This window comes from Notolepis coatsorum (genome assembly GCF_963971535.1).
Source record: "Notolepis coatsorum genome assembly, chromosome: 14".
In the NCBI taxonomy this organism is placed as follows: domain Eukaryota; kingdom Metazoa; phylum Chordata; class Actinopteri; order Aulopiformes; family Paralepididae; genus Notolepis; species Notolepis coatsorum.
The window spans coordinates 101,061,061-101,079,666 of record NC_140178.1 but is presented as its reverse complement, the minus strand read 5'-3'; the positions used below and the strand labels follow the sequence as shown (position 1 = coordinate 101,079,666).

At 42.7% G+C, this 18,606-nt stretch overlaps 1 protein-coding gene across 1 annotated transcript in view; it reads left to right on the top strand.

Moving 5' to 3' along the window:
* The window catches only part of tsen54 (TSEN54 tRNA splicing endonuclease subunit), a 48,531-nt gene that overhangs the window by 18,754 nt on the left and 11,171 nt on the right, over positions 1–18,606 (top strand). Inside the window, exons 7-8 of the mRNA XM_084329801.1 lie at positions 1,166–1,270; positions 3,776–4,398. Of these exons, the coding sequence (XP_084185927.1) occupies positions 1,166–1,270; positions 3,776–4,398 (728 nt within the window). The remainder of the gene's footprint in view (positions 1–1,165; positions 1,271–3,775; positions 4,399–18,606) is intronic.

Sequence of the window (18,606 nt, the reverse complement as noted above, 5' to 3'; positions counted from 1 at the left end):
TGCATTGAAAGTACTATACACATACATTATCATTATTAGAAATAATAGCCAGGGTTTAGCCATGCCGTGACCGGTCTGGCACACAGTGAGTGTCTCCATTGTCTTTAGAACCTGGACAAACCTGGCTGGGATCACCGTTGTATCATCGTGTACCACAGTTGTTGGTGTTCATTTTGAAAGGTTGCCTAGCAACCGGACAGTTTACAAGAAATGCAATGGAGACGCAACCCCAATCATACCAGGGTTTCCCATTAATTACCTAGACTGTGGCGGCCCGCCACAGTTGTATAATGAACCAAAAAATATATATAATAAAAAAATAATAATAATAATAATATTAATATATATATATATATTTTTTTTAAATATAAAGTTTGCCAATAGGGATGTATCAGTAGTATTGGCAGTGGTTGTAGTCGTAATAGTAATCCACTATATATTTTTTATTTTCAAAAAAAATAAACCAGTTCAACAGGTTTTTTATTACATTTATTTAACCTTTATTTACCCAGGCAAGCAAGTAAGAACACATTATTATTTTATTCATTGTCAAAGTATGCATGTTGTGTTAATTACACGACAAGAGATATGTAATGTTAATTACCTGAAATTATTCAGTTTTTTGGGGGGGGGGGAACCCTGCATACATCGGTATCGGTTGATATCGGTATTGGAAATTAAGAGTTGGACAATATCGGTATATCGGTATCGGTAAAAAAGCCAATATCGAGCCAATATCCCTAGAGATGAGGCATTATTTTGTTTGCTGAGGAGTGTTAATGTATAGGGGTGGTGTAAATATTTGACCCAACTTCAATTTGATTACGATTCTTCAGGCAACGATTCAATGCATCATGAAATCTCTTCATTTGATCACGATTCGATTCGATGCGATTCAATACATTTTCGATCAGTTAATTCCCCCCAAAAATTTGAATACACAAATGTGGCTGGGGGAACTGATTCTCTCAACATGGAGTGAATCATGGACTATAGGTCAATAACAAAATCGACCAATTTTTTTTTATAAAAAATCTATTCTAACATTTTCAAATCTATGCAGTTGAATCGTCACCTTAGGATCGATGCATTGTTACACCCCTATTAATGTAGTACTTAGATTAGCCTTCAGCTGACTCAATATGATTTATATGGCTCCCTACAGTTCCGAACCGTCTCCATATGAGAGAAAGTTGAACCTGCCTCAGTCCCGCGACAGAGGAGCTCGACAGCTGAAGAGAAAACGCAGCGCCAGCCCCCTAACAAGAGGGTGAGTATGGACACCTGGTTCAGGATGAGCACTAACCTGGTTCACCTACAACATGCTAACAACTAACACCTGGTTCACCTACAACATGCTAACAACTAACACCTGGTTCACCTACAACATGCTAACAACTAACACCTGGTTCACCTACAACATGCTAACAACTAACACCTGGTTCACCTACAACATGCTAACAACTAACACCTGGTTCACCTACAACATGCTAACAACTAACACCTGGTTCACCTACAACATGCTAACAACTAACACCTGGTTCACCTACAACATGCTAACAACTAACACCTGGTTCACCTACAACATGCTAACAACTAACACCTGGTTCACCTACAACATGCTAACAACTAACACCTGGTTCACCTACAACATGCTAACAACTAACACCTGGTTCACCTACAACATGCTAACAACTAACACCTGGTTCACCTACAGCGTCCAGGGGGGGGAACACTGAAACATACTCATACAAATCCTTTTTTTTTGTATTTTATTTTTTTATTATTTTTTAAACAAACACATAAACAAACATGACAACACACGATAAGATATACAAGCATTAGTTGACAGTGCACATCCAATGAAATCACATTTTAGTTAATTGTCTTATATAGGATATACCCCTAATACCTGTTATCTAAAAACCTACACACATATGCTCCAGCTCGTACCCCCCCCTCCCGGACCCCCCATTGGATAATCCATCCATTTTCCCTCGCTCCTAACCAGACATTACCATTATACAAATCCTTTGTAATCATGCTTAGGATGTCTCAAGATTATACTGGCTTATATGGCTAAATATTGATACATGTCGGATCGCGGAACCTTTACCAGACTCTCCTCAGTTATGCTTGGGGTTAGAACAGTTCTACCACTAGGGGTCACCAAAGCACAGTTTGGACTGTTGATGGTAGGCTGCATTACTGCAGTGAGAGTATAAACAAACCAGAACTCACAGAATGGACTAAACCAGGGGTCAGCAACCTTTTTGACATGGAGTGCCTGTTTGAAATATAGTTGTAACTAGTGTGCCTCAACAATATTCCATGCATCGTACATTTTTTTCTCTCATAATCAGGTATTTTTAATGATAATTTTTACATTATTACATCATTATTGTTATTGTTATTATTAACAATATTATGATGGTTGTATCAACCCTAAATCTGAGTTAGGGGGGGGGGGGGGGATGCAATGCAGACAAACAGCTGCATACAGTGCGACCATTTCACTCACATTTGCCCATAAATTTTTGGACACATCACACACCATCGGTGTGTGTACTGTACGTGTGCTGTCATAGCTCCACCTACAGGCCTAATGGAGAACACCAGGAGAACACCAGGATGTGAATGGAGGGTGAATGTGAGGTATATCGTGTAAATAAGTTTTGATTGATTGCAAGACTACACTGTAAAAGAAATAATAATTATAAGTTACCAGAACTTAAAAATATTGAGTTCAGTTACTGTGCATTAAGGTTTTCAGTTTTCAATCCATAATAAGTTAACAGAAAAATAAGTACACAACCACATAATTTCAACCTAATAAAACTATGTTTATTATCATTGTTTTAAGAACACAAGTTGACTTGGTAATACTCACATTTTGAGTAACAAAAATGGCTTTTAACATGTGCAATGTTCAATGAAATAGAAAAATAAATAATAAAATGTGTTGATTAATCCCACTGGTCACAATGGTGACCGTAATAATGTTTTTGTTATAAGGCTCTGCAAATGTTACTGAATGATGTAGCAATGTATTTCCAGATAATTGAAATAATAAACAAATAAAGGGTCTCAATCAAATATGTGGTAGTAAAAAGAACCTGTGGGAGGATTTCAACCAGATAAATGCGACAACAGTGCAAAATATTTCACTATAATATTTCATTTTTTTTTTTTTTTTTTTTTTTTTTGCTGCCCCCTGTGCCTATGCAAATGCCCCCTGTGCCTATGCAAATGCCCCCGCGTGCCTATGCAGGCACGCGTGCCTAGGGTTGCCTACCCCTGGACTAAACTGATGACGGATACTGCCTCCTTTGAATACTCAATAGCTAGAATGATCAGTCGTTAATTCATTTAGCCAGGTATGAGATCACTTCCTCTTATATATTAAGGGCTTATCACATTATGTGTTTGAGAAGATGACAGATTTGAATACGATGGGGATTGGAACAGAAAGATTGAGTGTTTTTCTTTGTTTTTGATTGATCTTTTATTGTAATATATAGATAAGTAATATAAGATAAGATAAGATATTCCTTAATTGATCCCCTTGGGGAAATGCGGGCGTCATAGCGGCGTGGGGGAGCGGAGGTACATGTTTGGGCAGGGTAATAGTAGAAGGATATAATATATCATAGGCAAATAATAATAAATTAGATCTGAATATGAAAATGTATGTATGAATAAATAATGAACTGAAATTATTTTTTGACTGTTAATATCTATGAACCGTAGACCGACGTCTTGCTCTTGTCTACAGACGTGCAGAAGCACACGGGCAGGAGGAGGATAAACCAGGCGATGGAGGAGACGACGAGGAGAAGTGTCCGGATCCCGCCGCTGACCTCGCAGCCTGTGAGACGTCAGAGGTCCAGACTGACCACACCGCAGGGGCCTCCTCCTCCTCCGAACGCGGCCGGAGCAGGAGCTGGTGGGGGGGGGAGGACGTCCACGCCGACCCGGACCCCGAGCCGGGGCGGTCCCGGCGGGCCTCCTCCGGTTCCCGGCGTTGGGACTTCGGCTCCATCCTCTTCCCGGACCTGGGGTCCTCCACGAGAAGCCCGCCCGGCAGCCTGGCCCCCCCGGACCCTTCGCTGCTGCCGGGGGCCTTGTCCGTGAGCGCGTGCGACGTCGCCCCCTGGCTGCAGAGGCTAAACCTGCGGGAGGTGAAGATGTCCTCCGGCGAGAGACAGAGGCAGCGGGACAGGGACCGGCACCGCTGGGACATCAACAGAGACAAGGAGGTGCAGCGGTGCAGGAACTGGGCCGATTACCAGGAGCTGCTGGAGAGGAGGAGACGGAGGAGGCGCGATGACCGACCGGCACACCTCTGGGAGGGCGCCGTCACGCCCCTACACAACCCAAGACACTACACCTCTACTGGTAAGATTAACACACTGCACCTCTGCTGGTTAGATTAAGACACTACACCTCTACTGGTTAGATTAACACATTCCCTGCCACGCAATTTGAGCATTTTATACCACTCTCTGCCAGCACTGTAAGCCTATGGAGATGTTCACCTTCTTTGCAGGGCTATAACCTTTTTAATTGTATTGCTAAATTGACATTACTATGGCCCATTCAACATCGATTATCTATCGTTCAGGATGTAGGAACGTTTTACTTTTTCATTCATAGATTCATACGAAAATACCGTCTAGAATATAAATATGTTTTTATCGTTTTCTGCAGTAATTCCTAGATTGATTGATTGATTGATTGAAAACTTTATTAACAGATTGCAGAATGGGTACAGTACAGTACAGCTCAATACATACAATTGTTAAGGGGATGCAGACCAGAGAAAGACTTTCGTCTTGTTTACATCAGGGTCCCCCATTTTCAATTCATCGTAATGAACGTGAGATATAGGCATAAACGCATATATAGATTATCAAATGCCGTTTGTTGCCGATACACGCTATATTAAAAATTTCAACTGTACATGATCCTAAACGTTATGACTGATCATGCGCGGATGAACGGGGGGGGGGGGGGGGGTCGTTTATAATTCCGTGATTGTCAGTAAATGCTTTATGTAGTATGGGTGATATATTGATCAGAGCAGTTTGCATGGATAATAATAAACAAACGCGCTGAAAATTACGTCAGCGTCCTCTTACCGTTCGACGATGAGACTGGAGGAAAAAGATCCCACTTATTTGACGGCGATCTCCTAAATCCATTTCCGGTTTGTATAATCATAATAAACGGCCAAATCGTATAGATTATTGCGTTATGGCAGCGATCGCTACACACGGACGTGTGTATACAGTCCCGCAACAATATGCGAGTGCCGGACGCATTTCCCAGATGCACCGAGATCGACTCGTCCATTTCCGTTTAACCCTTTGATGCATACAGTCACGCCAATATGATGATTATAATAAGTCACTGCAAAATATGTTTCCATTATTAAACCATGAAGATGCTTTAAATTTTTTTTTATGAAAATGTACTAAGAGTAGTCTACTGACACACTAATAAAAAAATGTATTTACATCTAAGACAATTTATATAAAAACTATTGGGTGCCTAAGACTTTTGCACAGTACTGTGTTTTCTATCCACTTTAGCCAAACACACACACACACACATATATATATATATATATATATATATATATATATATATATATATATATATATATATATATACACACTACTGTGAGAAAATAATAATCAGGCCTAACAAAATTAATAGTTGGTTTCCGGTTGCCGACCGACCCTGCCGATTTAGGTGCGACCCAATATATTTTATGAGTTTTTAAAAAAAATTATATAAAAAAAAAAAATCAGATTTTTTTATTTTTTTTTTATTTTTTTAGAATAGAGTTTCATAGAAATCTTAGTCAAACATTTAGTATTATGGATATTAAACATGCTGGCAGAATACATGCATCCATGTTGTTGTGAACATTTTAATTAAATAAAGAAATTCCCTATCCATAGTCGCCGTGGGAAAGAATAAAATAAAAAAATTAAATTAAATAAATTCCCTACCTACCCATGGCCAAACTGACAACCAACAGGAAACCAACAATATATTTTACTTTGCCTCACACACAAAGCCTTACAAAGGGATAATGGCTTATAGCAGACTTAATGATTTTAGAATATTTCAGATAATGAAATGAAATGTTTATATCATCAACTATCCAGTTAGTATTTATACTGTAACGTTTGGCCACTTTAAATCATTGAAGAGAGAGAGAGAGAGAGAGAGAGAGAGAGCGCGCGTTTGCGTTTTGAGCGTATAAGCTGCCGTAGGCGATGATATCACACTCGAATGTAAACAGGAAGTTGAACACACGGAGATTGAAACTGGATGCAAGAAACGAATAACCAATAAATATGATTTTTTTTTTTTTTTTTTTATCCACTTTTTCTCCCATTTTCTATATTTTCTCCCATCCCAATTTCGTATCATCCAATTCAACCCTCCCCTGTCACGAACGCTGTTTCTTGCCTCCCACAAGCCGGCTGCAATGTGGACTAAGTCATACATAGCACAAGTCCCCTCCGGTACTTGAGGTAACAGCAGTCGCATCTTTTCACCTGCGCAGCTCGATCTCTCAGTGGCGAGGAGTAACGCGTGGGAGGCTCACGCTGCCCCCGACACTTCCTGATTCTACTGCGCAGGCGCACCAACCGACCTGTACGAGTTGCTGTCCACAACGCCCGATCCCCACCCATCAGTTTCCCACCCCCTAATACGGCCAATGTGTATTAGTATGAACGACCAGCTAAACTGAAAGCAATGTGGAGCGCTGGGCTCGAACAGGCGAGCCCAGCGTCTCCGCATTCGTGGCGAGCGCCTTGCCCACTACGCCACGTAGCCGCCACAAATATGAAGTTATCTTTAAACCTCTGTTGTCAAGCGTCTAAATATAACCCACCCCCCTTTCTCACTAATGGAACTAGTGTCGTGGAGTCTGCTTTGAGCTAACGCTAGCAGCTAAGAGCTAACGCTAGTTAGCTTAGCCTATTATGGTTTAACTTAGCAGCTAACGTTAGCCCATTGCATGTCATTGAAGGTCCGCGCTGGTCTGTGTAATGAAATTACAATTGCATGTCATTTAAGGTCCGCGCTGGTCTGTCTATAATGAAATGAGAGGAACGATCTGCACTAAAGCAAGTCTCATATCAGCCGCGACGTGACAACATATACTCGATGTTCACGATATAGTAATTTACTACATCTCACGTAGAACAAGCCGCGATACATCGAGTATACTCGATATATCGCCCAGCCCTACTCCCACTGCATCAGATGAGGCTCCGTGAGGGAATTATGAATAACATGGCGAAAAAATGAAATATGATCTCAATAACGTCGTACGCCGTGGATTGGCAGAATTCGCATGAACTTGAAACACGTCGTAAGCCGTTTTCCGGCGTGGGATGTGTTAAGACACCACCTCTACTGGTAAGATGAAGACACTACACCTCTACTGGTAAGATTTAGACATTACACCTCTACTGGTAAGATCACGATCTGGTAGATCTAAGAGTAGATATATAAAACTTTTCGTGGATAAAGTGCTTTGTGCAGTTCTGCTTTGTGCTGCTTCGTGCAGAAGGACCAGAGCATCCTTCACATTGTTGTTAATGTGCTATCGCAATGGAATTAAATACCCTTTTTTTATGTTCTTTCTAAAACGAGGCTTTTGAGCACAATGATTAAGATCACGTCGACCAAGTCCTAATTATTTGCTTATCAATCAGTCCAATTTTACAATATATTTTTTTTTAAGATGAGGTACTTTGCAATTTCCTTTTCTTTTTTTCTTTTTTAGATATTTTTTTATTTAACCTTTATTTAAAGGATAACTCCAACATTTTGGGAAATTAGCTTATTTAACATCTTCCCTGGAGTTAGACAAGAAGATACATACCTTTTTTGTCTCTGTGCGTGCATTTAGCTTTGGGAACAGACGCTCCGTTAGCATAGCTTAGCTTCATCACTGGAAGTGAGGCAGGACAGTACCCTGACGTTCCCTACAGGTTTGTTGATATTCTCATTCCTTCAAAGGATCTGAACCGATTGAAGTTTATGGATACCATGACTTAAAATCCTCTTACCTTGACGATTTAAAGCCTCCCCAATTTAGAAAACAGTAATCCAATGGCTGGTATTGATATACTACTAACTACTGCACACTAACGAGGGCTTTTCAAAATGCTATAAAACGGAAATGAAGCGATTAAAAAAAAACAATCCGTTTCGACAATGTTGACTGCAAACAAGTCATTGATAAGCGACGGGCAGATTAGACACATAGCCATAATTTAAGACAGAGATTATGCGTTCACAACGCTATCATTGAAGTGGGTGCTGGCATTCAGCCAGGTAAGTACGACACCCCCTGGTGGCTCTGAAAGTGTTAACACTTTGATTGCCTAAGGCTAAATTCATTATCAACCGTAGGTTGCCGGCTCTATTTGTCTATGGAGAAATTCCCCTTCTTTGCAGGGCTATAACTTTTTAAATTCTATTGCTACATTGCCATTATTAGGGCCCATTCAAAGTCCTATATGTATTGTTCATTGTGTAGCAACGTTAAACTTTTTCATTCACATATTCATACTAAAGTATGGTCTAATGTATAAGTATGTTTTCATCTCTTTCTGCAGCTTTCTCCAGAACGTGATATATAGCCCCAAATGCATTATATTGATGATGCAATACAGTTTTATGGCAATCGGCGCGATATAAAAAATTCCAACTAGACGTACTTCTAGAAGTTACTACACGTCATCTGATGTTGACCGGATGGGCTAGGGGGCGTTTATAATTCCGTGGGCAGCGTTATACCAATCATCTAATGTGGGTCAAATGTTGATCATAGCAGTTAGTATCGAAGACGGTAATTTTACACGCTAAAACTCACCCCAGTCTCCGCGCGCCGTTGGGCGATCAGCGTAGAGTAGAAATTTTACCATTATGGGATGTCGATTTACCCGGTCCATTTCCAGGTTGTATAATGGTATATACGTCCAAATCATGTTGTTTATTGAGTTATTGGCAATGGATCGCTATATATTGTGATGAGCCAGAGTGCCGGGAGCCAAACCGAGTGCCCGGAAGTAATATGGCCGACCAGCACAACCTCCACAGCACTTCCTGTTTGGCGATTGCGCCGATCGGCCACCAGATGGCGCTCCTGAACCGCCAGAGAGCTCAGTGGGTCCTCCTGGTGGATCTCAGGCCAGCGGAGGGGAAATATGAATCCGATCGCAGATTTTTGAAATATTGATATTAAAGACGCTGTAAAGCGTCTTCGGCAACTTGAGCATGGCCGGGAATGACGCTGTAAAGAGTTTCCCGGCACCCAAAGTGTTAAGAACAAATTCCTATTTACAATGACCGCCTGGCGAGAGGACTTAATGGCCTTTAGAAGGGTAACAGGGAAAGGGGACAAAATGATATTCAAAAGAGACACGATAACATACATCACAGAGGTAAGGTAAATAATTAAAACACACATCAAACCAAATTAAATTACATGGTATACATGAAGCAGAACAGACAAATTACTAGGGTTGGAGCGGTTCACAAAATCCACGGTTCGGTTCGTTTTTCGTTTTGGGGTCACAGTTTTCGATTTTGGTTCAGTATACGTTGTTTTTAATTTTTTTTTAAATGTAACGCTCCAAAAATACAGCATAAGATATATAGCCTAAAAATAATCCAACTTTTCAGTTATTCTCAAGGTCGTAGTCATGCAAAAACTGAAAGAATGAGGCAGTTTGACATCAGGCACATCATTTTGACAGTGACCGGTTAGAGCTAGGAGAGATTTTGGTACAAGAGGGGAGGCATTGCTGATATTTGAAGTGACATCACACAAGGAAGTAAATAGTCAACAGTAACACGGCCCATCGTCTCCGGGTCTGCAGCTGGACCCTACTCGGAGAATCCTGATGCATGAAGCAATATATAAACGAACAGCCAATAAATGTCAAGTTATATTTGAACCTCTGTTGTCAAGCCTCGTCAATATACCCCCCCCCCCTTCCCCACTAGGGATGCCCCCCGAAACCCGGTTCTAAATGGGAACCGGTACTAAATTAGAAAAAAACTGAGTATTGATAAGCTCCAACGTTATCGGTACTGCTATTGGTAGTCTAGGAGCGGATTAGCTATGGAGCTAAAAGAGTGTACCATCCATCTGCGACGCAACGGTGGCAGCAACACTGGAAACGGAGTAACGTTAACGTTATGTCGAGTTCATACTACACTACACGTATGAACTCGACATTTCCATGAAGTGTTTAATTATCAGCAATCTGTTGTTGAAACGTTAAAAATCTCTGTGCATAGCACCGGAAACCGGAAACGCGAGGACAGGAAGCCGTCATGAAATCATTGTAGTCATATTGTAGTCTTTTAGTCTTATTAACTAAAAGATTTGAGCAAAATAAAAAGCAGCAGCACTATTGGATAACTGAGTCATGTTTGCTATGTATTTCTTTCTTTAGGGGAGTAGGACATTTGTTTCACAGTTTTAGCATGATGTTTTATAGATGGCTAGGTTAAACACAGGTTTTTGTTTTTAAGAAGGGGGGTTTGATTTGATTTGATTGAAGTTTATTTCAAATATGCAACACAACAAACAAACATCAAGTACAGATATGGCCTTAAGCCGTTCAAATAATGAATTTATAACTTAAAAAAAAAAAAAAAAAAAAATCTAAAAGAACCGATAAGAGTATCGATAAAGTACCGAACCGTTAAGCAGTGTAGGAGCCAAATCCTATGATGATAAATTGTAACTTTATTGCCCCCTTAGAAATGTGGTTTATTATGGTATTCGTGTTTTTATTTGTTTATTAATATTTGTCAATGAATTCCAAGATGGAGACTTACCTGGTCAACTCCCCTTTTTTCCCACGCTCCCCCTAACCACTCCTATAACATGGCAGGTAATTTAGAGTTCACGCAGGCCCAGGTGGAGCGGTACCATATAGTTTTTGACCGCACTCAATTCGCATTTGATTGACAGTTTAAGTTCATGTACATAACCCGTTTTGTTTGTTTTATAGTGGTAGGCAGCTATTGGGGCTGTTGTGACTTGCTTCTCAATAAATCCCGTTTGTTTTGAAAGTACATTGGACCAGCGTCATCTTTTCTTTTTGGATTGCAATTCGGAGCGTGTCGGACTAACAACGCATTACCTGGAGCCTCAAGGCAACTGCGGTTCGTATGATTGCCTTTATATTGTCAAAAACTACCGCTGACAAAGCCGACGGACAACTTCTAAGCGCAACAAGGAAGGAGGTAAAGTAAAAAGTGGATGTTCGTTGTGGATCAAAGACGTTGCGTCTGAGTGGAGTGGATGTGATGAACATAAACGGCGCGGCCGTCTTTATTGTTTGAAGGTGTCTTGTGCTGGTGAAGAGGAAAATATAATACGGACTCTGTCTCTGTGGTTGACAGCGATACGGACTCTGTCTCTGTGTGGCTGACAGCGGGTCGGTGTGTGTGCGTTTGGGAGTGGATGACGTCACACGCAGCATTTGCCAAGTGCGCTGTTTCCCACGCCCTAGCTGCTTCATTCATAAAACACTGTTCTGTTTTAAATGCATACAACGCCGCTGCTCATCTGAATTAGGAGGTTTTCGTTAGTTGCCCACATTATGGAGGAAATGGAGAGTGGTATTTTTGAGGATCCTTTACAAAAATTAAAAGGATCAAGAAGTGCAAAACTGGGTGCACTTACTAAAAAAAGGAATGAAATCACTGAACTTATGAGAAATCATGGAAATGTGGAATTGGTTCACACAAAAATGACAGATTTCTCCAAGTTGTGTGGCGAGTTACATGAACTCAATACAGCTGTAAAGGGTTTGCTAACCAAAATATCCATAGAGGAAACAGAAGAGGACCAAGCAGAATGGTACAAGCCTAAAGCAGCATCACTGCATGCATTTGCTGCCCATGTTCAAACGTGGACTGAAGCGGCACAACCGCATATTGAATATGACAAAGGTGAAGAAGAGATCCACCCAAAGGACAGCGTTTCAAACACCTCTTCAAGGCGTTCAAGGAGGTCATCAAAAGGTAGTAGGCATTCTAATTACTCCTCTACATCCTCAATCCGACTCAAACTACAAGCTGAGAAGGCAGCTTTATTGATCAAAGCAGAAGCATTAATAAAGAAACAAGCACTGGACAAGGAGGAGGCTGTACTAAAGGAGAGGAGCGACAAGGAGGAGGCTGAACTAAAGGCCAAAAGGGAGCAGCTGGAACTGCAAACTGAAATACAAACCACCAGTGCTAAACTGAATGTTTTTACAGAATATGAGAACATTCATGAGATGGACAATAGACCAGGCGATGGAATGAATGAATATTTCGATGAAAGGGAAAGGTCCAAGGAAGCCTCAAAAAAGGTTATTCGAGAGGCAATGGCGCCCACCTCCACTGATGTCATCACAACATTACCCATCACAAATTCAGATGTGTATGATGTGGAATTCCAGCCTCTTACTCCATCTGCTCAGCTTGCACAGTTGAACAGACACAGCAGCCTGTTACCAGAAAGTGTTCAAACTGTATATCACCCTGTTTACCCAAGACCAAGCAACATAGCAGGGGAGACTGTTGTAAGACGAAAGGAAATGTTACAACAGCCCCAAATTGGAATGTCTGCTTTAAGGGTCAGCCATGGAGGATCTGCGAAACAGCATGAAAATGGAGCCGTCAGACACAATGGTGCTGTCACTCTAGAAGGATACAGGGAAACACCCGACATGGGCAGGATCGTCGACGTCATGCAACATCAGAATAGTATAACTGAAGTACTGGTGAAACAGCAAAGACTATCATCCTTACCACCTCTCAGCGTACCCACGTTTAAAGGGGATCCATTAGAATACAGGTTCTTTATACGTGCATTCGAGCATGGTATTGAGGATAGAACTGAAAACTGCAAGGACAGACTGTATTTCCTGGAGCAGTTTACCATGGGGCAACCCCGAGAAGTGGTACGGAGCTGCCAACATATGGACGCTTCAATAGGATACTCGGAGGCCAAAAGGCTCCTAAAGAAGTATTATGGCAACGAGTACCAGATTGCAACAGCTCACATTGATAAAGCCCTGAACTGGCCAGCAGTCAAAGCTGAAGATGCTGAAGCCCTACAAGCATATTCAGTCTTTCTAACTGGATGCTGTAAAACGATGGACAGCATTGAGTACATGGAGGAGATGGATAATCCAACCACAATGAGAGCCATTCTCTCTAAATTGCCATACAAAATGAAAGAGAGGTGGAGAGGCTTGGCATGTGACCTACAAGAGAAAAGTGGACGGAGAGCTAGATTTAATGATCTAGTTAATTTCATTGATCACCAAGCTAGAATCATGTCACATCCTTTGTTTGGGAACCTAAAGGAAACACCCACCTCTTCAGGAAGAACATCAGGACCACTTCCATATCGACCAAGTACACCAAGGGAGAGGAAGAGTGGTTTTACTACCAGCGTCTCACCCGTTAAGAGAGTTACTGGAAGGCCCTCACCAGCCGCCCTCAAGCCATGTTTGTTCTGTCAGGGAGAGCACAGTTTGGACCTTTGCAGAGAACTGGACAAGAAGCCACAAAAGGAAAAGTTGGATTTCTTGAAAAGCAAAGGAGTGTGCTTTGGCTGTCTGTCATATGGACACATGAGCAAGGGATGCACACAGAAAGTGACTTGTCAAGTGTGTTCACTGAGGCACCCTACCATACTCCACATACATAAACAGGTCGACGGTGGTAAAGAAAATAAAAATAGGGAACAGACTGTTACCAGTGCATTTATAACTGGAGACGGCGAGACCCACACAGGGGCCGGGGAGCCTGACTGCATGTTATCCATAGTGCCAGTGAGGGTGAAAATAAAGAAGGGTAATCGCATGATACAAACTTATGCCTTTCTGGACTCAGGAAGCACCGGCACCTTCTGTACAGAAGCTCTTCTCCGAGACCTCAAGGTTTCAGGAAGAAGTACAGACATCCTTCTCAAAACCATGAATAAAGAGGAAGTCGTGAGTACCGCCGTGGTCTGTGGAATAGAGGTATGTGGCATGGACGACAACACACTAGTGGAACTCCCCGCTGTCTACACGCAGAAGAAAATACCTGTGACCAAAGACCATATTCCCACTCAGGAATACGTGGATCAGTGGCCATATTTGCAGCAGGTACGTCTCCGTCACATTGATGCTGACATTGGCCTGTTAATCGGAACCAATGTACCAAAGGCCATGGAACCATGGATGGTTATCAACAGCCAGAGAGATGGTCCATACGCCGTTAAAACAATGTTGGGTTGGACCGTCAATGGACGCCTAAAAAAAGGTTCTGTCTCCCCCTGTGGACAGTCGACTGTAATGGCACACAGAATTTCGGTTGTACAGCTAGATGAGATTCTGCAGCAACAAATCAAGTATGATTTCCCCGAGCGACAGAGGGAGGAGCAGCTTGAAATGTCTAGAGAGGACCACGTCTTCATAGAGCGTGTCTCCCAGTCAGCCAAACTGGTGGATGGCCACTACAACATAGGCCTACCACTTAGGAAGGAGGATGCTGAATTTCCCAATAATCGCTGTGTGGCACAACAGCGGGTCCTCGGCCTGAAAAGGAAACTTAGCAAGTCCCCTCAGTTACATAGGGACTACGTCAAGTTCATGGCCGACATCCTGGATAAAGGCTATGCCATAAAAGTGGAAAAAGGCTCACAGGACAGCAGCAAAAGGACTTGGTATATCCCGCACCATGGAGTTTATCACCCCAAGAAAAAGAAGCTAAGGGTGGTATTTGACTGTGGTGCTTCTTACCAAGGAACCTCACTGAATGACCAGCTTTTACAAGGCCCAGACTTGACAAACAGTCTCATTGGCGTTTTATCCAGATTCCGGCAGGAACCCGTAGCCTTTATAGCAGACATTGAAGCCATGTTCTACCAGGTTAAAGTCCCAGACAAGGATTCAGACCTGATGAGGTTTCTTTGGTGGCCAAACGGAGATCTGGATGGAGAGCTTGAAGAGTACAGGATGGTAGTGCACATCTTTGGAGCTACATCCTCGCCAAGCTGTGCCAGTTACGGTCTGAAGCAGTGTGCAAAGGACCATAGAGAAGACTTCACACCAGAAGTCATACACACAGTGCTGAGGAATTTTTACGTAGACGACTGTCTAAAGTCAGTGGCAACGGAGGATCAAGCTCTGACGCTTGCTCAAGACCTCACAGCCTTGTGTGCAAAAGGAGGCTTCAAACTAAACAAGTGGGTCAGCAACAGTCGCGTTGTTATAGACTCAATTCCTGAAGAGGAGAGAGCTAAGGAAATAAAATACCTTGATTTGGATCAGGACGTGTTGCCAGTCGAAAGGGCACTCGGTATCCAGTGGTGCATTGAATCAGACTCACTGCAGTTCAAGATAGCCATCCAAGACAGACCACTTACTAGAAGGGGTATCCTTTCTATGGTTAGTTCCGTCTACGACCCCCTGGGAGTTCTGGCACCCGTCATTCTTCCGGCAAAGCAGTTACTGCAAGAGCTAAGCAGGATGAAGCTTGGGTGGGACGAAAGCATTCCAGTGGTCCTTGCTCAGAAATGGCACCACTGGTTAATGGATCTACACCATCTATCAGACTACAAGGTCAAGAGATGCATCAAACCCCAGGGTTTTGGAAACGTGGTTTCAGCTCAGCTCCATCACTTTTCCGATGCATGTGAGACTGGTTATGGCACTGTTACCTACCTGTTGTTGGAAAACATTGAACATCAAATCCACTGTTCCTTCATCATGGGTAAGGCCCGGGTCGCACCACTGAAGTCAGTCACCATACCACGAATGGAACTAACGGCAGCTACAGTAGCCGCTCGTATGGACAAGATGATGCAAGCTGAACTGGAAGTCCCACTTGGGAGCTCCGTATTCTGGACAGATAGCACAGCAGTGTTGAAATACATTAAGAATGAAACTACCAGATTTCACACTTTCGTTGCGAATAGAGTCACAGCCATTCGAGCAGCTTCTGAGGTTTCCCAATGGAGACATATAAGTACTGCACTGAATCCTGCCGATTGTGCATCAAGAGGCATCTCAACAAGCATGTTCCTAAAAAATAGAACATGGATCTCAGGGCCAGGCTTCTTAATGCAGCCAGAGATTAACTGGCCAGACATGCCAGATCAAGCCCTTGCTGCAGATGATCCAGAGGTCAAGAGAGCTGCAGTTGTGAATACTACATCTGTAAAGCAGGACCTGGAAACTGTTAGCAGGCTCATCTCTCACTACTCCGAGTGGCACAGACTCAAAAAAGCGATTGCCTGGATGCTCAAGATCAAAGATGCACTAAAACAAAAGTGTGAGAAAAGAGCAATGGAAAAAACAGCCAAAGTGGATGAGAAAAATGAGAAAATAAGGAAAGATGAACTGAAAAATCAGAAGGGAAAATCGAACCAAGGATCACTCTCTGTAAAGGAACTCCAGCAATCAGAAGTGGAAATCATAAAGTTTTGCCAGCAAAGAGCCTTTCCAGAAGAGATTATGGCACTGAGAAAGGGTTCCACTGTGAAAAGTAGCAGCCATCTTCATAAACTGTGTCCAGTTCTTCAGGACGACGTGTTGAGAGTAGGGGGAAGATTAAGCAGGTCAGCCATGCCAGCACAAGCTAAACACCCTGCTATTCTGCCTAAGGACCATCACGTTACCCAACTCATCATCAGGCAGATACATGAGGATACTGGACACGGTGGAAGGAATTATCTTCTTTCTCGTCTCAGGCAACAGTACTGGGTCCCATGTGCTAATGCAGCCATACGGAAGTTAATAGCTAAGTGTGTCACCTGCAGAAGATTGAGTGGAAGTAAAGGTGAGCAGCACATGGCAGATCTGCCTACGGAGAGAGTCACCCCAGATGAACCACCCTTCACCAATGTTGGTGTCGATTACTTTGGACCGTTTGTGACCAAGTGTGGTAGAAAAACCGTTAAACGCTATGGAGTCATCTTTACATGTCTAAACATACGAGCGGTGCATCTGGAAGTGGCACATTCATTGGACACACACTCTTGTATAAATGCCATCCGAAGGTTCACTGCTAGGAGAGGTCAAGTCAAGTTCATGCGCTCCGATAATGGAACCAACCTAGTTAGAGCAGAGCGGGAACTTAGAGAGGCCATCCAGGGCCTTGACGAGGTCCACATTAAAGACACTCTGCTTAAAAAGGGCATCACATGGGTTTTTAACCCCCCTTCCGGTTCCCACCATGGTGGTGTTTGGGAGAGACAAATCCGGACAGTCAGAAGGGTCCTCAGCGCTATTCTACAGCAACAGACACTTGACGAAGAGAGTCTGCAGACCTTGTTATGTGAGGTAGAATCAATCATCAACGACAGGCCCATCACCACAGCCTCTAATGACCCTAACGACCTAGAACCTCTCACACCCAACCACCTACTTCGGATGAACACCAAACCTTCTATACCACCTGGAGTGTTCACACCAGAGGACTGCTACCCTAGACGCAGATGGCGGCAGGTACAATATATGGCCGACCTTTTTTGGAAGAGATGGACAAAGGAGTACCTGCCCGAGTTACAGGAACGCCAAAAATGGATACGGAAAAGAAGGAACTTTGATACCGGAGATATTGTTCTCATCATTGATGATACTGCCCCCGCAACTCCTGGATCCTGGGGCGGGTCATACAGACCATGCCCGACTCCAGAGGACTGGTTAGACAGGTTGAATGAATGAATGAATGAATGAATGAATGAATGAAAACTTTATTTAACAGATTGCAGAATGGGTACAATACAGTACGGCTCAATACATACAATTGTTAAGGGGATGCAGACCTGAGAAAGACGTTTGTCTTGTTTCCATCAGGGTCCCCCATTTTCAATTCATATAGTTGTTCAAGTGAGTTCAAGTGAGTTCAAGTGAGAACCCAGACTACCACTCTTCGCAGACCTATCACAAAGTTGTGTCTGCTGCTCGAGGCTCCTACATAGAACACACACATACACACACACACACACACACCCCCACGTTCACTAATACACTCTTACTGATAACTTGGAAGATGGAAGATTTTTTGAATGGACTATACATTTTGGCTCCTTTTTTATATTTTGAAAGTTGTAATTGTTTCGTTTGTCTACAAGAACACAAGCACTCAATTCGCATTTGATTGACAGTTTAAGTTCATGTACATAACCCGTTTTGTTTGTTTTATAGTGGTAGGCAGCTATTGGGGCTGTTGTGACTCGCTTCCCAATAAATCCTGTTTGTTTTGAAAGTACATTGGACCAGCGTCATCTTTTCTTTTTGGATTGCAATTCGGAGCGTGTCGGACTAACAACGCATTACCTGGAGCCTCAAGGCAACTGCGGTTCGTATGATTGCCTTTATAAGCAGTATCGATAAGAGTAGTAGTATCGATAAAATCCTAACGATACCCATCCCTATTCCCCACTAATGGAACTGGTGTCGTGGAGTCACTTCGAGTGTTTCCACGGTTAGCGGCTAACGTTAGTTAGCGGCTTTGATGTACAATACAATACAGTACGGCTCAATACAAACAACTGCT